This window comes from Dasypus novemcinctus, chromosome 4 (genome assembly GCF_030445035.2).
Source record: "Dasypus novemcinctus isolate mDasNov1 chromosome 4, mDasNov1.1.hap2, whole genome shotgun sequence".
Taxonomy (NCBI): Eukaryota; Metazoa; Chordata; class Mammalia; order Cingulata; family Dasypodidae; genus Dasypus; species Dasypus novemcinctus.
This window is the reverse complement of record NC_080676.1, coordinates 54,235,078-54,258,571: the sequence shown is the minus strand read 5'-3', so window position 1 is coordinate 54,258,571 and position 23,494 is coordinate 54,235,078. Positions and strand designations below refer to the sequence as shown.

Sequence of the window (23,494 nt, the reverse complement as noted above, 5' to 3'; positions counted from 1 at the left end):
ATAATACCACCAACACTGTGCCAAAGGAACAATGAAGTGAAAGTGATTAGAGTGTTACAAAATATTTTGATTTGGTGATATTCCAAAGCACATCATTTGTCATTTTATTTAATATGTGTCTCCTAAAATACAGCCTAGATAAATAAGTATTTAAAAATCTAGATATTTTTAGGCACATCTTTTTCTTATAAGATAAAATAGAAAACTAGATGACTATGTTCATCCTAAAAAAGGCCAATATAAAAACTCCCCCCAAAACTAAGAGTTAATTAGGGATTAAGAACTTGTGCAGCTAAGGGTATTTTTCCCTTAACCATAGAACATATTTTGAACATGGTTGGATTCAAAGAGGGACAGAATAAGTAAATAGTTGACTGCTGCTGGTAACTAGAAGTCAGCTAAAAACCAAGTGGAAAGATTTCTGTTGTTAGAGACCAAACCAATGGGAAAATATGATTGAATTTACATAAATCTATTTTACATATAGATTTCACAGACATGTCTACTGCATACCTTTACAGTAAACACTACAATCTTTTCTACTCTCCCAAAATGTTTATTCACTACAAAAGTATTCCAGCGAAATATGAGGATGTGCGCCTATGGGTGCCTTGAGCTTTTCAAGAAGAGGGAGAAGCGGACAGTGCCTATCCAACACACAGATCCATGTGTGCGTATTTATTCATCACACAAATCCTGACTGAGCGATCCTAACCAGAGCATGCCAGCTCTCAGTTGAAAGCCACTGCTCCAGATCTCAGTAGGTGCTTTTGTCCAAGTGGAGACTGGCCCTTAGCAACTATGACTCAGAATGTGTCATTTCCTACATATTGAAATTAGAGTACAAGTCTAAAACTATTCAAGAAGGCTGGGAAAGGCTTGAGCTTTAAAATTGAAGTTGGCTGCATCAAAAATATGTTGACAGTGCTAAAGGCTCCCTCCCCACCCCTTGATATTATTTTTGCACCCACACCTTTATTTATTTATTTACTTAATTAATTAATTACTTTTTTGGTAGGCTTGCTATTCTCATTTTGTTGCAAGGCTGCATTTGAATTCATCTGACTCTGCAAATTTAACAAAACCCTTTGACTACCTGTGTTCGTTTTTTCTCAGCTGGTGAATGAGCAACAAGAAAGCAGACCCCTCCTGAGTCCCTCCATCGATGACTTTCTCTGTGAAACCAAATCAGAGGCAATAGCAAGGCCAGTAACATCCAATACAGCCGGTAATTCTGTTACTTTTAACTCTTCATCAAGTAGAGTCAATTTCAACCATAATAAAATTCACATTTTCTTTCCATAATGCATTGTAAGTGGGAAATAATGCTTGTGACCAAATAAAACTTTATAAAATAAATAAATAAGTCATTTTTTATTATATAAGGAACTGTAGTATACATGACGAACCAATTTAGCAATGAATCATTTTTGTTCATATTTCATATTTCCACCTGCACATCTCAAGTCACATCACTTTAAGAATTTCTAAAGTAAAAGCATTTATTTCAAAGTAAGAATTTTCAAGTTCTGGATGATGTCCCAATTACTTCTGGAAAAAAATTAAATGGCAAAAGTCCAGTAGAATAAAAATATTGGCAGTTTCTTCATGTGGATTGAAATGACAGTTAAAAATGACCTACAGCCTTAAACATTTATAAAGCCAGCTTCATTTTCTGTCATGTAAATATGTTACCTGCTCCCTCTAACAACAATTTATTTTAACCTTCTGGAATTAAACATACTGAAACTGTAAACCATCATCTGTCTTAGTTTCTAGCACATATAGGCACTCCATATGAATCACACCTTTTCTATCAGAGGCAGTTTTTCTGCATTGATTTCATTCAGTCATCATTCACATTCAAAGGCATGTTCAAATAAGAATGCAAAAATAATGTTCTGACTCAAAGAACAAAAGTTATGTTGGATGTGCAGGACAGGATTTAGTGGAAAAAAGAGTAAGATAATGGACTCTATTGTTAAACTCGTTCCATTTCCCCATCATAGCTTCAGCTTTCTGTCAGCTTACATATTTTCATTATATTTCTAAGCACATGAAAAAAATGCAGAAGGCAATTGTGATTTTTCAAAAATGCTAAAAATTACAACAATTGTTTATTAAGAGATAGAGACACTTTATGTGGGAGTGGAATTCAAACCCCAGTTCCGCCACTAGGAAGTTTTGTGTCCTTGCCAAGGTGTCTGTGCCTCCATTTCCTCATCTATCTAATAATAGTACTATCTGAATCTTCTAGGTTACTTGGGAAGATAAATGAAGCATTCTGTATAAGTGTTTAGCAAAGTCTAAGCTCTAAATGGTGTTATTGTTAGCTATCAAGTGAAAAACAGTATTTCCAACACTTTCCTTTTCAAATGCATTAACTTTTTTATATTACGTCAAAGCAAACATTTTCTAAATTCTGCTGTCACTCTGAGTAACCAAGCAAATACAATTGTACTTGGTGCATGTCTTAGTTTCCCAGCTACATTTACAAATACAACAAAATGGGTTGGCCTAAACAACAGGAGTTTATTGGCTTACCCTCTAATGCTAGGAGAAATCCCAAACAAAGGTGTCATCAAAGTGATGCTTTCTCCCTGAAGACTGTGACTTTCTGGAACTGGCTGCCTTCATTCCTTGGTCTTTGGATTTTCTGTCACATGGAGATGTCATCTCCTTTCTCTTCCAGGTTCTGTTGACTTCAGTTTATTGCTCTTCCCCTGGCTTTCTTTCAGTGTCTGAATTTCAATCTGTAATCCAGGAATCTGAATTATAGCCCAACCTGTTTCAGTTGCCCTATCTTAACTAAAAATAACATTTTCAAAGGTCCTATTTATGATGGGTTCACACCCACAGGTATGGATTAAGTTTAAGAAAATGCAGGTAATCCTGGAGTCCTCTCTCTCATGGCAGGGTAAAATGGCAGCTGTGTTTCTGTGTCTTTCTGCTTTCAGTTCTCTGCTTATATAAAACTCTAGCAAGAGGGCTAAGATCCAACCTGTGTCACGCCTCACTGACATAGTACAATGAAAAGCCCTAGAGTGATCTAATCAAAAGAGTCCTTAGCTGAACTAATATAATCAAAGGGTCCCACACCGGCAGGAATGGATTCGTTCTCAGAACCTGATCTTCCTGGGATTCATGAAAGCTTCAAACTGTTACAGTATGTTGTTCTTAACCTTCAAAGTATATCTTAAGGTAAACATACTATCATTTTTTAAATCCCATGAGAACACACTTCTTATGTAAATCAACACAAAGTAGACAAAGTATTTATCATTAATCTTTTCAATCAAATGTATTTTTCTCTACTAACTCTAAAAGAACATAATCATACACTGATTCAAAAAAGTTCTAAATGGTAGATTTTTTCCTAAAGTTTTTCAGCTTATTTTTTTCACTTTCTTCTCATTTCTGTAGAAGTACTAACTTCTTATCATCCAATGATGAAGACTTTCAAGTTTGAGCAAATAATGATGTTTTTCATTTTTTGTCATTAACATCCTAAATTGTCTTTAATTTGTCTTCAATCTAGGTTGGCAGCTAATTCCTTTGGCCCTGTCAAATTATATCCCTAGATGATAGCTAAGCTAAAAATTGTTATTATCCCTGATTTTAAGATGGCAAATAAATGTATATTTTCACAGACACATATCCAGTGCACTAAAAGTAACTCAACAATAGATATTTTAAGGTATCAATTATATTATTACAAGTAATTTCTATAAGAATTCCAACAATAGCTTTTTGCTTTATAATTGCTCGACAAAGTCTAGTAAGTATCAAAGCACAGGAACAGACTTTTCCAATGAGCAAGAAAAACAAGGGTTCTTTGTTTACATATATTGATCTATATAATCTGAAAGTACTTTCTCCATAAACTTGAGCCATGAGGTTTTGAATGACAATAGAAGATGTATTTTACATAGTTTAAAATATATGTATAATTTTACCCCTTAATATGATAGCTATATATTTAGGGGAAGAGCTACCCTTAAGGAATTCATGATCCTGACACAGGCACCTGATAAAATATCTTACCTGCAAAATTAGTGTAATATTACAAAATACATTTTCTTGAAGCCCAAATAGTCACTAGCCCAATGGCATACCTCTTGAAAGAAAGCTTAGAAATGCCTCTAAGGTGGGCAGTAGCTTTAATTACCAATTCCAGAAAAAAAGATAAAAACTGATTAGATTATTTGAGTCCATTAAGTGTATTTGACATCACTGGTAAAATCCTGCCTTAAAGATGTTACTTTGTAGACACTGTATTAGAGAATAACAACTAGAAATGCAAGCTGTGTTTGCTAGCATGCCAGGATGGCTTACAAAACAGAGGTCCCATCAGCTCCATGCACCACATTCATTGACTACACCAGTTACGGTTACACCATGTCCTGTCCTTTCAGATCACTCAGTGTAGATCTATTTCTTTGGAGAGACTCACTAAAACTCTAAACTCATTACATTGTGGTGTGCATTACCAGCAAAGTATCAAAACAGACTTCATAATAGGTGCTATTTTATTCTACTTTCTTAAGCAGCCTCACCTCCCAGAGCCCAAATAATTTAGTGTTTGTAATTATTTTCCATACCCTGTGGAAGTCTTCCAGTTTAATAGGCTGTGCTCTTCTTCAATCAGATGGCCTTGAGATAGATGGAAAGAAATACTTAAGTAATGTAGTATCTTCCAAAAATTGGAGTGCTACACAAAAGATTGGAAAGCTGTATAATAGAGTCAGCACACCATCTCCAGGGTCAGTAAAAGTCCACAGAGGAGTGGCAAAGAACAAGGCTTTGGAGTGATAGAGCCTATGTGTGATTCCCAGTACAGACACTGACATACCAGCTATAGTAATTTACTATTGCTGCTGACAAATTACTACGAACTTAGTGGTGTAAAACAACACTAATTCATTATTTTACAGTTCTGGGGGTCAGAATTCCTAAAATCAAGGTGTCAGTAGGGCTAAATTCCTTCTAGAGGCCTCAGAAGAGAATCTGTTGGCTTGCATTTTCCAGCTTCTAAAGGCCACCTGCGTTTTGGCTCATGTCCCTCTCCTCCATCTTCAAAGCCATGCAGCAGAGCACCTTCAGATCTTCTCTCTCTTTCTATCTGACTTTTACATCCATTCTTACATCTCCTTCTGTGACTGATCCTCCATTCTCCCTCTTTTAAGGACCCTTGTGCTTGCATTGGCCTTCCCAGATAACCCAGGATAACCTCCCCATCTCAAGATCCTTAACTCAATCAAATCAGCAAAATCTCTTTTGCCACATAAGGTATCATATTCACAGATTCCAAAGATTAGGTCGTAGACATATCTAGAGGGCCATCATTCTGTCTACGAATGCTTTCAGTAGTCTCCTAATAGTAAAAAAAAAAAAAAAAAAAAAAAATTGTCTGACATTATTATGCTTCTAGAATTATCTAAGAGCCTTAGATGAAACATTTTACTCTATGAAGTAGAGTTAGAGTTTTATCCCTATTATAGGTGGGCAGATACCAGACTCAGATAGACTAAGTAGCCTGCCCAAAGTTATATAGCTAATATTTGGCATGGTCAGGATTTGATCTCAGGCTGTCTTAACCACTGCCTTGTGCTGCCTGACTTTATGCACAATGACTAGTCCATCAAGACACCAAAACAGGTCAGCTAGCTGAACTAAAGTCAGGAAGCAGGACAAAGTGCAACAAGGGATGAGAGGGAAAATATAGACCAGTTCAGAAACCACCAACCTAGGAAATCACTCTGGGGTAGCAGAAGGAGGTGAAGGGAATGAATTCCTTTGGGCAATGGAACCACACAGCCTATGAGGCTGTAAGTGGTGATGTGGTCCATGCAGAAAACAGAAAAGAATTTTATTCCAAGAAAATATTTTATTGGGCACACACACACACATTTTCACATCCACTGCAAGAGTGGTTATCCTTTGTACTCTTCTTTAAACACACGGATATTGGACCTCAAACCTTCACGCATCTGAGGAAATCGTTAAAATTGGACTAAGAATCACCAGAGCAGATACTCTCTGCCATGCCACACATACTATCTTTGAAGCCCACATACAGCGGAGAGGCCCTTAGTTTTAAGTCTTCATTAAAGGGCACACACACATACAGACACACACAAAACTGTTATTTGTCTTCCTCCAAAGAGCAAAAGACTGCATCCACCTTGCTAAGCTTTTGAAATCGTGTTTGGGATGGTGAGGGGTCTCTCAGCTTCAAAGCTTGCCCTTTGACCTTCCAGCCACTCCTTTCAACAACTGGGTAACAAACAGAGGCTTGTGTGTGCAGAGTATTTGTTTCACCTTTGCTGGGAAAAGAACAAAGGGGCTGAGAACTCAGAACAAATACAGGAAATGTCAAGGACACTTTGGAGGGGGAAAGAATGTTTGGATTTGCAATCACTCTTTTTAGTAATTCATTTATTCTGAATGGTGAGAAGCACATATAGAATTAAATTAATACCAGTTATATTCTGTAACAAATGTACTTCTTATATACAAGTAGACTATTTCTATATAATTTGTTGCTAAAAGACGTCTAGGAGTAAGTGACTAATTCCTAATTGCACAATGAGAAAAAAGACATATATGGCATTCCAAAGACTGTCATCAACTTCCTTCTTTCTATTATAAGGAGGTCACATTGGGTCTAGAATCCTTGCCAAAGTAACAATGGCCTGGAAATTTATGTTTAAATGTACAATGGATATGAAGTGCATGGTATCCTAGCCGATCTTGGCTGCCTGCCATCCTTGAGTTGTAGACAGAAAGCCCGGCAGCTTAGCTCTGAAAGCCAATTCTTCTCCCCCACATTCGGGTTCTTCCTAGCCACAAGGCAATGCTCATATCTCAGAGCATCTTAGCCTTGGAAAGTGACTTCCAACTCCTCAGGACAGCTCAGATGAGATAAGCTGACACTTTCAGGCCATTTTATGAAAAATTTACTTCATAGGATTCTTTGTAGAACCAATACCTTTGCCTCATCCTCAGTTTTGTTGCCAGTGGAATTTCCCTTTCTGTCAGTATATGGATCTGATTCAGGTAGAAAGGAACGGAAAATAGGAGATCAACAAAAAGGGAAAGGAAAAAAAAACATTAAAAATTGGCCCCTACAAATGGAAATAACGTTTATTGAATAGCTAGTGTATACCTGACACTACATACATTATATAATTTAATCCTCATATCATACCTAAAAGACAGACTATTAATTCCCTCATTTTTCAGATGAGGAAACTCCCTCTTAGGTCTAGAAACCTTTTCCAAGTCACTCAGCTAAGCAATGGTAGATCCAGGTCTGTTTGAGGCTATGCTTTTTCCATTTCACAACCCAGTAACCAGTGGAAATCAGAAAACAAGATTCGTAAGAGTAGAGCTTGACACACTATCCTAAGGTTTCCATAGGGATGCTCACAAAAGCAGGGTGGTACTGAGGACATCCTGGTGGTGAACTCACCGGAGCCCTGATCTCGCCTGGAGTTCAGGGGATGAAAGACTACTGGGAATTCAACAGAAGTCTGTGTTCCACTCAGAGGGAAGCTGGGAGAGCCAAAGAGGAGGAGTGATGCTGTCCTTGCTGTTAGAGCCTGTGAGGGGGGACTACAAGGGGCTCCTCTGTCGCCTCAGTGGCCTCCCTCCACTGGCTGGGTGAAGAGATCCTAGACCGGGAAGCCACCAGGCCCAGAAGCCAGCTTCCCCAGCCAGTAGAGAGATAGGGCTGGAGAGACCTCCTAATTTGAATTGACTGGTTCAAACACTAGTCAAACTCTTGTTACAAGCACTGCCAAGAGAAAGATGAATTGAAGACTTACAAATCTTCCCTTCGTAATTCTCATTTTGCCTAGTTTGCATTTGAACAGATTATTTCTTCCTTCATTACAGTATTTAATACAATGTAATCAACGTGCTAGAAAGTAAAAGTCTAGCAGTTTTATGGTTTGTTACATTGAAATTTAAATTTGCATACTAAACAGCAAAGGCATTAGCATGTGTACCTATTCATCAACTGCGGATTATAAGATCCCTCTGTGGAGTGAGCCCAAGCGGCATGCCGTTTCCTGATTGAACTACTTAATTAACTAAAAGATGATTCACATCATTCCTCTATACCCTGTATACTTTTAAGTTTAATATTAAAACAGAGACATTCAGAAACTCCACCAAATATTTCTCATAACTGTTGTATATCTCTGAATAGGATAGATTGACTCTTCTCTGGAAAAACTGCAGTCTAAAATAAACCTTCTCTATAAATAAAGCAAAGCAATAAATAAGTAGTACCTGAACTCGGATTCAATTTTGTCATTTTAATTTTGTCAAAGCTTCATCACTGGTGAGGCTAGTCGAAGTCCTACCTTCCTGGTTTGTACCATGCCCAGTGAAGAACAGTCAGCAGGCATTCCAGTCTAAATGGAGACTGGCTTTATAATTGATGGTGAGCAGATTTAATTTGGTACTTCTAACCTATGCTACAAACACAAAATCTTTTCTGTACCCTACTGGGAGCTCTTTTTAAAAAATTATCTACAGAGTATCTACAACAGCAAGCAAGACAATTCTATCTATCTACCTTATGGGATCTAAGCCTCCACTCAGTCAGAAGTAGAGTGGGTATCCCCATCCCAAAATCTTCAAGACTGAGGAATGCACACACATAAGGGGGGAATGCAACTGTGGACTAAAACAGACATTCTTATTCTAGCAATGGAAGAACTTGTACATTGATATAAGGACAGTGGTCACCACAGGTTCTGAGGGGAAGGAGTAGGAAGAATGGAGAATTTGGGGAACATTGGAATTGTTCTGCTTGATATTGCAGTGACAGATACAGGCCATTAGACATTTTGTCAAACATAAAATTGTGCCATGCAAAGTGTAAACCATAATGTAAACTATAGACCATGGGGGCAAAGCTTCAACAAGTATTTATCAGTTGTAACAAATGTACCACACTAATGAAAGATGCTGTTAATGGGGGAAAGTCGGGGAGTGGGGTGGGAGGTGGGGTATATGGGAATTCTTTATATTTATGTTTATGTAATCTAAAGCTTCTTTAAAATTAAAGATTAAAAAAGTTATCGCAGAGCACTAAGTGGTCTTATCTTAACCTCTTCCACTTCTGATAGTATTGACCACAGGCTTAGATCTTCTGGACCTGAGTGAACCAGTCTCTCAAACCCAAACTAAAGCCAAGAAGTCAGAGGCCTCATCGAAAACTTCTTCCCTCAAGAAAAAGGCCGATGGATCTGACCTCATCAGTGCAGATGCTGAGCAGAGAGGCCAGCCTCTCAGAGTTCCTGAGACTTCATCCTTAGATTTAGGTAAGGCAATCGCTTCTGTCTTTTGCTGCTGTAAGACAGTGTGCAAGGGAGTAGAAAAGATAAATTCCATGTAGGAAACTGAAGAGGGTACAGTTTCTTTTGCACTTGAAATGAGTAGCAGTTGAGAAACTCAGCTTTGAGTAACTAGTTAAATTAGGCAGGGTTCTCCAGAGAAACAGAAGCAATAGTGTTTGTTTGTTTGTTTTATATTTCTTTTGAGGAATTGGGTCTGATAAATCTGAAATCTGTAGGTCAGGCTGGTAGGCTGGAAATTCTGATAAGAGTTTTGGTCTGAAACTAATAGGGGAGACTGGTAGGCTATAAAGTCAGAGACAAGGTAATGCTGTAGTCCTGAGCCAGAATTTATTTTCCAGGAAACCTGTTTTTTGTACTTAAGGCCTTTAACTAATTGAGTGAAACTTACCTATTTATCAAGGGTACTCTCCTGTACTTCAGGACATCTTATTAGCAAAGCTAACCCCATCTACCAAATATCTTCACAGCAACATCTAGGCCAGTGTTTGATCAAGCAACTAGACACCATAGCCTGGCCAAATTGACACATAAAATTCACCATCACACTGGTGTTGATTCGTTTATTCAGCCCACATGTATTGAGTTCTTGATAGATGCCAAGTACTACGCTAGGCATTGGAGTTACAGATAAAAATAAGATATGGACATTGCCCTCTAGGAGACTCAGAGTGTAGGAAAAAGAGACGTTAGTAAACACAAGGTTCAGGGACAGTGGGACTAAACAGCAGCATGTAGCATGCTTGGGAGACATTCAATACAATGACAGAGCTATGATTTGTTGACGGTTGGCAATGTTCTGAGACTGTGCTACATGACTTACGTATATCATCTCATTAAATCCTACATAACAACTCTGAAGTAAGTCAGGAGTTATTTTTGGAAATTTTAATAAAATACCCAAGCGCTTACAATCATGAGCTCTGTGACTGCTAAAACAGATGCCATGCAATGAGTTGGCTTAACAATAGGAATTTATTAATTCACAATTTGAGAGGCTAGAAGGCTTGCTTCCTCCCTAGGTCAGTATCTTCTGACTGGTAAGCAATATTTAGCTTTTCCATCACAAGGTGAAGCACATGGCAGAATTTGCTCCTCCCTCTTCCAGGTTCCCTTGACTACCAGCTTCTCACTGCTCTGCGTGGTTTCTCTCTCTGTAGCCTTCTCTATGAGGCCTCCAGTAATAGAATTAAGAACCATCCCGATTCAGTTGGTCCACTCCTTAAGTGAAGCAACCTCATCAAAAGGTTCACACCCACAGGAATGGATTAAGATTAATAACATGTTTTGGGGGTATACAATGCCAAACCACCACAGTACTAAACTAGAATTAGAACCAAGCTCTAGCTGACTTCAAAGGCCATGATTTATGCACAATACTCTACATCCTCCTGAGAAAGGAGAGCTTAATCCTACCAGGTGAACGGTACCAGTCAGAATTAAGTTGTCCTTTCTCAGGAAAGAAATGTGTCGGGTATTTCAGAGAGCTAAGGGGAACATACATCTCTCCTGGCTGTGACTGACATTTGTGTATGTTGTGTGTGTGTGTGTGTGTATGTGGTTCTGTGTACAGACATATTATAAAATGAGCATAGTAGTAAGTTATCCATAGATTGTTATGATGATAACACAGAGATACGGATATGAAACCAGTTAACACTGTGATATGTTCATGTCAGATGATCATGAAGTAATTTACTCATTTGTTCAGTAAACATTTCTTTAAATACCTGCTGTGTTCCAGGCTCATACTATGTGCTGGGAATGCAAAGAAAAATAATGTAAGTTCTCTGGCCTTAGTAAGTTTACAGTCTAGTGGGCAGATAAGAAAATGTTTAAATGATTGTAATAAAATATGTTCTATATGCTGCAACCCAGCCTGTTTTTGGAGAGTCTTACAGGAGGTCTTATGTGAGTTGTCAGGTCTTGAGGGATGAGTAGGAATTTGCTGAATGAAAAAGATCAGGAAAGTGGTTGGGGGGACAGGACTGGGCATTCCTGCTGCAGAGAAGAAAAGCATCCATCCCTCAATAGAGAGAGAAGTGCAGAGAAAGGTCTTCCAAGTAAAGACAAGTTTCACAATAGTGTTCAAGGCTGATGGAGTGTGAGAAGTAAGACAGAGTCCTCAGGAGTCAGGGAAGGGGAGTCCTTGGATGCCATGCTCTTTAAAACCTTTGGTGGGGGACACATGGGGGAAGGACAGGGAGTATTGAAGGGTTTTTTGCAGAGGAGTGGCATAAACAGCTTCTTATTTTAGAAAAATCCTACTCTAGTAGATGTATGGCAAATAGAATGGAGGTAGGGAAGACTAGTATAGACACTCAGGTAGTAAGAGAGAGGCTATCAAAATGGGAGACAGATTCAAAAACTACTAAAACAGGACTTGGGGACTGAATGAATATGTACATGCATAAGAGGGAGATGTACAAAATGTGCCAAGCTCTGCGGGAAAGGAGGAAAGGAGGAAGTCACTGCAGAAAAGATTGAGTTCAGTTTTGAACATGCTGTATCTGTGGGACCCTTGGGGCTTCTCTGTGAAGTTGTCCAATAGACTGTTAACTATATAAGTCTAGAACTCAGGAAAGAGATCTGAGCAGAAAATGGAGATTTGGAAGTCAGAAGTCTCTGAATGAGTATTGCAACTATGGACGTAGAGGAGATCACCCAGGACAGACTGCAGAGAAAGGGAAGACCATCAGCCCACTGTCCAAACTATTTTGCCCATGCAGGATACTCTCTCTCTTATCACATCCCTCTTTAAGACGTGTCTTTTTGGAGGACAATATTTTGTAGATGAAAAATCTTGAATCCAAGATTGTTCACAGTCACACAGCTGTTAATAAGAGAGAATCCAGGTTCTTTATAAGAATTAGACCCCAGAGAGAAAGCGTTTCCAGCATTTTCTTGGCTTTTTCCATTGCCTCCTTTCTCTCTATCCCCATATTAAAATTCTTCCTTTGGTGAAAAATTAACTGATCTAAGCAAAAGCTGTGAAAAGTGTTTCAGCTTCCTCCCACCTCCTTTTCCCAGTGAGCCTCATCTTTTTAAATGGAGTTTCTTTCTAGAGGCGTGACTTAGCTGAGGCTGATGGGATAGGACCCCATATGCTCATTCTTCCCCTGTTCCTGCAGGCTCACAAAGGATTCAGAATGCAAATAGCTCTTGAAATAAATCCAGGTGAAAACAACTTGATTGCTTTAACTGCAAGAGCTATCAATTTATCTTAATAGGCTTTATTTTTATTTAAGCTGCACATGTTTTATAAGTTTTAGGCAACTTTGAAAAGGCTGATCTGGGGGTCTTAGAACAACATTTTTTAGAAAATCATGAGGAAAATGTTGCCAATTCCACCACGTTAAGGTATGGCTTCTGGAAAATGACAGTTTGCCTTAATCAACAATTTCAGAACTAGTAATATTTTATTAAAGAAATGACCAATAAAATAAGATTGTAGCATATCTCTTGTGAAATAAGACAAATCAATATTTGAAGCCACCAAAATAGAACCATCAAAGCTCTTGCCCAAAGAGATAGACCTTCCTCCCGAATTTGTTCTCTGTCCCTTTCCTGCTGCTGCCTACTTTATTGAAATTTAGGAAGAAATGAACCTTAAAGAAAAATGCTTGGATTTCAACATGAGGTCAAGCAATATTCCAGATGATGTTTAGTCAGTCATTCAACCACAAGACATGATCAACAAAAGAAAAGAAGTTCATAGGTAGTCCTTTGCATGGCATAAGGGCCTAGTCCAGGGTTCTAATATGTCTACGGTTGTTATTGATTACCATTGTTCTTCTCCATTCCTGGGCTTTATCGAGAAGTTCAATGTACAAGATTTTCTTGGACAGCAGAAGAAAAGTTTGAGGATAGGATTATCAGACACCTAATTTATATTGATATTTTAATTAGCAAAAGGACCTTCTAAAATACTCTCTAGGAAGCCTGATATCTCTTAGAAAATAATTCCACTTGTGGATTGATCACCAAAATACACAAATATTTCTCAGACAAAACCTGTGAATCATGTACAGTATTTAAATGTACCCCCAACCACAAAATAAAAGAAATATTCTTTGCAATTTTCAGAAAAAGGAGTCAAATCCACTTTGTATCCACAAACATTTATGGAGCACCTGCTATGTGTCAAGTACTTATTAGGTGCTATAGGAGAAACAAAATGAATTAGATATAGCTTCTAATCTTCAAGGAAAACTGGCTGTCAGATTTTCATATTATCCTATAGCTTCTCAAGGAATATTTCAAGGGTGAAGAAATATTTCAAGGGCAGAGTCCTTACAAGTTGGACTGTGCTAAATTGAACACAATTTCAGTGATTTCAAGAAGTTACAATTATTTTGTATGATTGCATAGGCCCTGTCAGGGGAAGAGATAATTTTTTCTCAATTCATTTACGTTCAGTTGTATGCGATGTCTTAATTTAATCAATCGCTCTACTTCTTTCTGTACCTCATATTATCCCTCTGTCTCTCTCCTGCCACCTTCCTCTCTTCCTAATAGACATTCAAACACAACTAGAAAAATGGGATGATGTTAAGTTTCATGGAGACCGAAATAGCAAGGGGCATCCAATGGCAGAGAGAAAGTCAAGCTCATCTAGAACTGGATCAAAAGAACTCTTATGGTAAGATATTTGTATATCAGAAAATAGCCATTTATGAGACAACTTTATCTATGGTGTTTCTCTAATGTCCTGAAATGGTCAACTAGTTAAGTCAATCCAGATATGTGGTCTTATGTATAACCCCCAATATATCAAAGTTAATTAATGTGGCTTCTCCAAATTAAATTATTTCAAAATATGTCAAAATTTCAGTCAATATATATTTGGGGAGGTTCATGATTCTTGGTGATATTCTGAATGTGTAACTGAACATATCAATCAAAATAGGTGTATATGTATATTTATGTATGCATTCATACTCAATATAATATCCCAAGAATGATGTTTAAATTTTTCTGGTTATCCAGTATTTTAGTTTCCTAATGGCTGTAACAAATACCATACAATAAGTTGGTTTAACAACAAGAATTTATTGGCTCATGATTTTGAGGAGAGAAGTCCAAGGCCATGCTTTCTCTCTGAAGACAGTGGCCTTCTGGGGCTGGCTGTCAGCAAACGTTGGTCCTTGGCTTTTCCATCACATGGCAATGCAAATGGTGGCATCTTCTTTCTCTTCCAGGTTCTGTTGACTTCCATCATCTGGCTTCTCCCCATGGCTTCTCTTTCTGTAGCCTCCCGTAGTCATTTAAGACCCATCCTGATTCAGCTGGTCACACCTTAATAAAGTTACCTCATTAAAAGTTCCTATTTACAAGGTTTCATACTCTCAGGAAAGGATTAAGATTAAGAACATGTTTTTCTGGGGTACATAACACCACACTACCATATCCCCATCACCTTTTCTGGCTTTCTTAGTCATCCACTATTAGAAAATGCAACTGTTAAGAATAACCTATGGATGCCCAGAGGAAATATGGCCATCCGTGTTTTTATAACTTCTTAAAGGGCAGCATATTTCAGTCTCCTGTTGCCCCTTGCACATTTCCCTTATTATGACATTTCACATTCTATATAAAAATGAAAGCATACCTGAAATACTTTTAGAGAGCCCTCCCTTTAAAAAATACAGAATTTGTTTAATAAAGCAGAACTCTCTGTAACAGAAACATCATTACATCTATTTATTTTTTGCACATAAATGAACTGAATTCTAAATCAATCAGAGACAATAACACCTGACACCTTGAAGCCACATAACAAATTCTGATAAAGGTCATTATAATTGAAACAGATAAAGCATATCTTCTTCACTGAAATGTTGATGAGAGCTTTGTCACCTGGGCTCCCAGTGATCCAAATGTATTAGGTTCCTGGGCTGGATTTCTAGCTGAATGTTTCTGGATGTATATTAATTTACTTACTGCATTCCTTACAGGTCCTCCGAACATCGATCTCAGCCAGAACTGAGTGGTGGGAAAGGTGCCCTCAACTCTGAGTCGGCTTCGGAGTTGGAATTAGTGGCTCCAACACAGGTATCTAAAACAAGCCTTTAGTGAATTTGTCTTTTTAAACAGATAGTATATATCATAAATATTTTATTTAAATTTGCATAAAAGGTTTGAGGTCATTTTTCTGTATTTTGTATTTTGTGTGCTTTCTCACTCAGTATCTGTCTTAATGCTTAAAATAACTGATGATATACATGTACATTTGGCTGGAAAATGTGTTGAATGCACTGTGTACTTAGCACTTTTTCTTTATTCTACCATTTACTGTTCCATTATTTTGCAATACAGAATCTGTTCTACTCCAGTATTAGCACTATTTATAAAACAGAGCACAAAGAAGAGGAAATTACATCTTGAGCATTCATTCACATCTATGCCCTGCACTACACATCAGGCACTACACATCAGGAACCTGATTGTCACATTGGGATAAATTTGATGCTAATGAATATGTAATGATAATATTAGCAGTAGTAATAATAATTAGAGATACCATTTGTGAATGTTTTTCATATGTTGTATCTGTAATACTCAACCAACCCTATGAATTATTATCACCCTCACGTTAAAAACTCTTTAAAGATTCACTTTAAAGAAAATAATCAGTCTCTTTCATGAACCAATCCTAAGAATTATTATAATCCAAACTTTAAAAACACTTTAAAGAATCACTTTAAAGCCACTTTAAAGAAAGTAACTAGTACTATTTCATGAACTGGAAGCCTTGGAACAATATAAGATGGCGATAAAGTGCTTCTGCAGCAGGTGAGACTTGGCACAGGTGAGTTGTTCCACACAGAGATGCACAATAGGTCTATCTTATTATTCTACCGACAGCTACTCTCTTACTTGTTGTCGATTTCATCCACCACACTGCCCTGTCACTTAGCCACTGGCATGTCTTACTTTAAGCCAACATAATGTGCTTTGAGAAATGTGTATGAGAGTCCCAATATTGTCCTCCAAAATATAGTTTAAAATGAACTAAGAGAGTTCTCTGTTAGATGGATCTTAGTGAGTCTTTTCAGAGGGTTGCCAATTATTTGTAAAGAATTTAACCCTGAATTTAATTTAAAAAAACAAATATACACTGCGTGTTTGCTTATCAAGATTTCTCCAAACTAAGGGAATTCATATCTTAATCTCTTAGTTTTAATTCTAGCCTGTGGCTCAAATTAGGAAAATGTCAAGAATTTGGGGTTTTAATACTCTGAAATACCAATTCATTCAAATGGAGGACAAGAGAATGGACTGATTAATCCATTTGTAATACAGACAAAAAGGTGTTTTTACTGTCATAGATACTTTTTTTATCCCCCCACCTTGCGGCTTTTTACATGCTGTCTGTTCTCTGTGACATTCGCTGTACATTCTTCTGTGTCTGTATTTATTTTATTTCTCTTCCCCCCTTGCAGCTTGCTTGCTTGCTGTCTGTTCTCTGTGTCCATTCACTGCAGGCTCTTCTGTGTTCTCCTTTGTCTCCCTTCTTTTTGTTGCATCACCTTGATGAGTCAGCACTCTGCACTGCCTGTGGGCAGGGGGCACTCAGCAGCCTGTGCGCAAGCCTGCCTTCACAAGGAGGCCCCAGGCCACAAACCCAGGGCCTCCCATATGGTAGATGGGAGCTAATCTGATTGAGTCACAGTCGCTTCCCTGTCATAAACATATTTTTAAATATCTGATCTCTTTATGTAAATAAGGTAAAATTCTGATTAGGGTGGTATAAAAATTCCCTCTAATACTGACTTACAAACCATTCATATAAATAATTTCAGCTCACAAAAACTTGCTACTTCTCTAATATCTTCCCAAGTTCACAGGAAAATCAAGGAACTGTGTTCTCTTTCAAGCCAACATAAATCATCATAGGCAATGACTCAACATGTGAAGAACTACTTGCAGGCCTTGTTTTAAAGTCATATACAGAATCATAAAAGGAGATGGGAAACTCACAATGTGAACAATTCTTATTGTAGCTCATTTTCTTTTCAAGATGGAGAAAAGGAAAAACCGTCAAATCTCTTCCAAATAGTGTTTGAATACTGGGCTAATCAGAGTGGCAGGAAGTTATAACAAATTATGTTCATATATTTAAGAATAAGATTTCTTGGCACTTATACAAACTATGTAACGAATATTCCCTGGAGTTAATTGTTCAAAAACTGTACAATCTGAAAAATTTGAAAATATTTACAGAGTTAAGGAAAAACAGAAGACATAAAATAAGCTTTTCCCATAAATGGGTTAAGACAATGATTGGTGAGGCAACAGAAAAAGAATCGAGTTTCTCCTGGAAAATGGTAGTTCCAGAATTTCCTTTTCAAGTTTGGACACTGGAAGGGGTGCTCCACATCAGGCTCTTGCAAACCTGAGTTGGCCTGCACACGTATGTGCAACAGCCACGCTCTCTGAAACACTCATTCACAGTCATGTAACTCACTGACTTTGCTGCCTTGGGTATAGAAAGTGCTTACTTTCACATGATCATCAGTCCACCAAATTGGAAAGTTGTAACACACAAGTACCACAAACAAGAACAATTTCAATTTTAAGGTTGTTTTATGAGTAATGTAAAAGGAATTGTGTGTTGATAGCTACCTTTTATTACATACCTATTGCATGTGTGTAATATGATATTATACTCATATATTCCTTTAATTGTTTACAATAATTAAATATTATCCCCATTTCACAGATGGGAAAATGAAATGGATCTTAGAGATTGGAGTAATTTTCCCAAGATGGCACAGCTAAGGAGGAGAGGAGCTAGCGTCCAAATTGCACCCATCAGCTTCTAAAGCCGTTACTTATAACCATTTATCACCTTGTATCAGCCACATCATACTTACTCATTGAGATAACCCACAAACCATTAAAGTTCCTTCTCATTATAAGCCCCAATTATTACCTTTATAGAGCTAATATGAACCAAGTGTTTTAAAGAATATGTATCACTTTCTTCCAGAAATTGTGTAAGCATTAGGACTGTCACCTGATCTGAGGCCATACACAATTTTGTGCCTCCCCCTCCCAAAATCATTCTTAACCACTTATGTTTAAAAAGCTGATGCCTTCCATTTTGTTCCTTTGTAATTCAACAAATGTGATTGAATGTCTACTGCCCATAGAGCCATAGTGAGACAGTGAAGAATTTTAAAAGATGAACTTAGATTATAAAAAGTATCAAGGATCCTTAAATCTAATAGAAACAATCAGATATACACAATGTGTAGTAGTAGTATGCTTGTAGGAGGGGAGTACAGGGACCACATCAACATCCCTTTTCCCCTTTTGGCCACACACTTTGATCTCTCAATGAGGAGGAGATGAAGAAAAGGTAGAAATAAGTATCAAACCAAAAAGGCAAGAAGGCTGGCAGGAAAGGGAAAAGGAGGCAAGGGGGGAGAGAGGTAAGGAAGGAGGATGGCAAGAAGGAAGGAAGAAAGGAAGAGAGGGAGAGGAGAAGGAATGATCTGAAAGATGATTTTCAGCATAGCAGGAAATTTGCACATAGTAGCTATTCAAGACATATTTGTTGAAATGAAAAAATAAGGGAATTTATAACAAGAAAAAATAGAAATGCATAATAAATTTAACCATTTTCAAGAAGTACTTGGTTAATTCAAAGGCAGAAAAAAATAGAAAGCCAAAATTTTATTCCTGATCATTTTTAAAACTTGTTTCAATAATAATTTTATTATGCTGATAATGAAACTACCCATATGCCTTTATGTTCTGCAATGCAGAATTTCATGGCTGGGTGTAGATGGGAACCATATACTGCCACACCTTTCACAAAGGTCTAGGAATTTGCTCTTGACACAGATAGGGCAGCTCTCTGTGTGCCTTCAATGATATATGTCTGTTGACTGATTAAGGAAAAATATCCTGAGCAACTCAATGAGGCAGGTGTTAAATTCTGTTCTAATCTAAGAATCCAGTTAGTTTCTATTTACGACTAAACAAAAGTGCTCTAAACAGATTTTTGTTTAATGAACTGCTTTTCCTTTCTAAAGTCACACCTCATAAACACCAGAAAGATGATATAATAAAAACCAAAATATATCGAGCATTTACTTTGTATTAAGAATTTTTGGTGTGCTTACATGAATGGTTGTATTCAATTCTTTTATCTACTCAATAAATGAATATACCCTTTGCAGATGAGAATACTGGGCAATACAGAGATTAAATAGTTTGTCCAAGATCATCAACTAGTGGGAAATGATAAACCAGGGTTTGGCCCCAGGCAGTCTGACCCCACAGTTTGTGTTTTTCATGGCATCATACTGCTGCCCACAGTCTGCTAATTGTTATAAGATATTTTTTCTTTTCTATCGTTAAGTAGAAACTTCTCCCTTCAGTTCCTTTGGAAGGACATTGTGCTTTCTAAATGTGTTTTGGTGAGGAATCTCTAGCAGTAATGTGAAGGTAAATGAATGAGAAGCTATAAACAATTGTCATCATGGCCAGTCAACAAAATTATGCTAGGATTACCACAGCCACAAACACAGTAATATTCAAATCATAACTTTGATCAAAACCATAATTTTTAGTAAAGAGAACAAGACACAATATTCTTTTTAAGAGTTCTTTTATTAAATTACTTTTTTGTCCTTTCACCTAGTGCTTTTCAATTATAACAATCAACAGCTGGGGGAACTAACAACTTTGGAGAGTGCAATATGCTAAAAACCAATTAGCTTTGACCAATTGAAACACCATGTTTAGGCGGCGGACTTGGCCCAGTGGATAGGGCGTCCGTCTACCACATGGGAGGTCCGCAGTTCAAACCCTGGGCCTCCTTGACCCATGTGGAGCTGGCCCACGTGCAGTGCTGATATGCACAAGGAGTGCCGTGCCACACAGGGTGTCCCTGCGTAGGGGAGCCCCACGCGCAAGGAATGTGCCCTGTAAGGAGAGCCGCCCAGCGCAAAAGAAAGTGCAGCCCACCCAGGAATGGTGCCGCACACACGGAGAGGTGACACAAGATGACACAACAAAAAGAAACACAGATTCCTGTGCGGCTGACAACAACAGAAGCAGACAAAGAAGAAGACGCAGCAAATAGACACAGAGAACAGAAAACCCGGGTGGGGGTGTGAGTGGGGGTGGTGGGGGGAGGGGAGATAAATAAATAATCTTTTTAAAAAATACTTTAAAAAAATATAAAATAAAATGCTATGTTGAAGCCCAAGTCACTTCCAGGAGTTTGCTATAGTTTGGGGGCATTGTTTTTTAATCTGGCGGTGGGGGTGGGGGAAAGGCCCACTTTATATTTTTGAACTCCAGCAACCACCTACGTAAACAAAATGCCAGTATCTACAGCAGAGCTTCTCACCATGTGGCCCCTAGATCAGCAATATCAGCAACACCTGGGAACTCATTAGAACGAGAGAGTCAGGGCTTCACCTACCTCAGACCTACTGAATCAGAAACCTGGAGTATATGGGAATCCTGTATTTTCTAAGTAACTTTTATGTAATCTAAAACTTCTTCAAAAATAAAGAAAAAAAGTTAAAAAGAAAAAAAAAAAAAGAAACCTTGGCATGGGGCCCAGCAACCTGTTTTAACAAACCTAAAGTTTCAAACAGCAATCTGTTTTAACAAGCAAGGCTAAAGTTTGAGGACCACTGACACAGACATTGTGTTACTAAACAGCTGCAACACAAACTCATAGGTGTAATTGTCTTATTAAATATTTATTTTACTTCCAGTTAAGTACTAAGCAATCTCAACAGTTTACAAATACTACTCATATATGTTTGCCCATATTACAGTTTTTGTCTATAGTATAATCATACTTTTTTTTTTTTAAGTCATGGTGAAAAGAAGCCTGATCCAGCATGTCTGGACATACTGTTGAGATGCTAAAAAGTTTCAGAATTTTAGTTGCATACTAATCTCAGCTTGAAAACTGCCTTTATTTACATTCAATATTTACCTATGGCATTTATCTATGCTTCCTTGGGCAAAATAAAAGGTTTTAAAATGTGAGGTAGATAACATTTGTCTTGGTAATAACCTAAGACCTTTCTAACAATGTGAAAAATAACGCTTAGCTTATCTAAATAGTAATTGTACCATCAAAATAAAATTTCATTTACACAGTAAGATTCTATTTGGGCTTGCTGTTTTAAATGGTAAAAAGAATATGAACTATTAACCTAGAATCCTGAGAGAGAGATTTTTCCTCTTCTTCCTGATATGTGGTGACCTTTGCATCTTGTGATTCATAATCCAGTTGTATCGTGAAACACTGATGAAGGGGTTAGGTCATGCTTCACAGCAAAGGCAGGTCATATTTCACTAGTGAAAAGTGCCTGCAATAGAAGGAGGTGCCTTGGAACAAATATGTTAGTACTTTCTCCTCTTTCTTTTTCCTAATGCCGTTCACAGCTCATCCATGCCATCACTATGTAAATGCACAAAGTTTAATTTTTGCATGTGTCCATATATTTAAAATTCATTTGTGGTATGAGGGAATTTATACTATACCACAGTGTAAGAAAACAAAAGAGCTAAAGCACTGAGGAACAAAGATGGGGAAGAAATGCTGAAATAAGTTTGCCAAATTAAAAGTACAAGATTGGCTAACTTTCTACAAGACACTAAGATCATATGACCTTTAGGGGTGACTCGTCTACCAGGCTATGACACTAGTCATAAAAGGTTGCAAACCATCTGCACCTTTATATTTGCTAATCAAATATATTGTGACAAGAGTAGTAGTGAGCTGAAAAAGGTATGTCCACATCCTATCCCTAGAATCTGTGAATTTTACCTTAAGGCAGAAAAAAGTAAGTATGCCTTATAAATGCTGGAATTAAGTTAAGGATCTTGACAAGAGCATGTGATTCTGGGTTTTCTGGGTGGGCCCTAAATGCTATCATGTGAATCCTAATAAGAGAGGCAGGCGGTGTTGAGAGAGAAAAGGATGAGGCCCCTTTATGGTGGAGCAGAGGTTGGAGTAATGCTGCGCCAAGCCGAGGAGCACCTGGAGCCACCAGAAGACAAGGAATGGATTCTCACCTAGAGTCTGTGGTGGGAGCGCAGTCTTGCCAGTGCTGTGACGTCATCCTTTTGGCCTCTAGATCTGGGAGAGAATAAATTTCTTTCGTAACCCCCCAGTTTGTGGTAGTATGTTATAGCAGCCCTAGGAAACTAACACAAGGGTCAAAAAAACTTATTTGAAAATTCTCTAGCATGACATCAAGAAATCAAGCAGTCTCAACTTGCCTTTTTCAAAGTTTGGGGTACATTTTTCTTTAACAAGGTTTACCAGATTCCTCAGATAGCTCCTAGCAGATAATTAGGAAGCTGTTCACCTTCGCAGTTTGTTGAGTTCTTATTGAAAAGCCACCAGCATAAGATGAAGCGCTGAGAACGCTGTATATTGGGAGATAACACTCTATTATAAACTCCAGTGGTAAGAAAGTACCAGGGTTAGATGATCCCTGCAGAGGCTGCTACAGAGAGTCACTGCAGGGGCAGCGTAGGTGACTTGGCACAGACAAGGTGATAGATGGTGAGGGGGCAGATTCAGTACCCATTCATTTGGGAGCCCTATTTTTTCACTCAGAGACAATCATGTCTTGTGTTAAATTGGCTGTCTTTTCCTTTTATCTCTCTGGAGATTAAAAGCAAACTCAAGTATATACCCAAAAGAAATGAAAGCAGGAACCAATCAGACATTTGGGCACCAAACGTTTATAGCATCGGTAAGATGAACCTTAGTGGGGTTCATACTAATCACTTCATTATTGTTTTCAGCCCACAGTATTCTTGAGAGTTTCTTGGTTGTCTCCCTCCCTCATGCATGAACCTCCCAGGAACAGCTTTTCTGTGTTTTGCATCTTCCTAAAATAACCAGTTGAGCATGGTGTCCCATGAGAGGCAGTGTGGTGCAGTGGTAATGAATGTGGCCCTGTACTAGCTATGTGGCTTTGGGCAGGGTAATTAAGCTCTCTGTGCTTCAGGGTCATCCCCTTTAGAATGTAGCTGATGACAATGCCTGTCTTACAGAGTTGTTGAAAGGACGACATGAGTTACGGCATTGAAAATACTACAGTATCTGGCATGTACTGATCTCT

The 23,494-nt window shown here is 38.0% G+C and overlaps 1 protein-coding gene across 19 annotated transcripts in view; it reads left to right on the top strand.

Annotated features, from left to right (window-relative positions):
• PEX5L (peroxisomal biogenesis factor 5 like) overlaps positions 1-23,494 on the top strand; it is a 231,689-nt gene that overhangs the window by 136,872 nt on the left and 71,323 nt on the right. For all 19 annotated transcript variants that reach the window (XM_058295386.1, XM_058295383.1, XM_058295380.1 and 16 more), the window contains 4 exons: positions 1,117-1,228; positions 9,144-9,338; positions 13,890-14,013; positions 15,329-15,425. In XM_058295386.1, the coding sequence (XP_058151369.1) occupies positions 1,117-1,228; positions 9,144-9,338; positions 13,890-14,013; positions 15,329-15,425 (528 nt within the window). The remainder of the gene's footprint in view (positions 1-1,116; positions 1,229-9,143; positions 9,339-13,889; positions 14,014-15,328; positions 15,426-23,494) is intronic.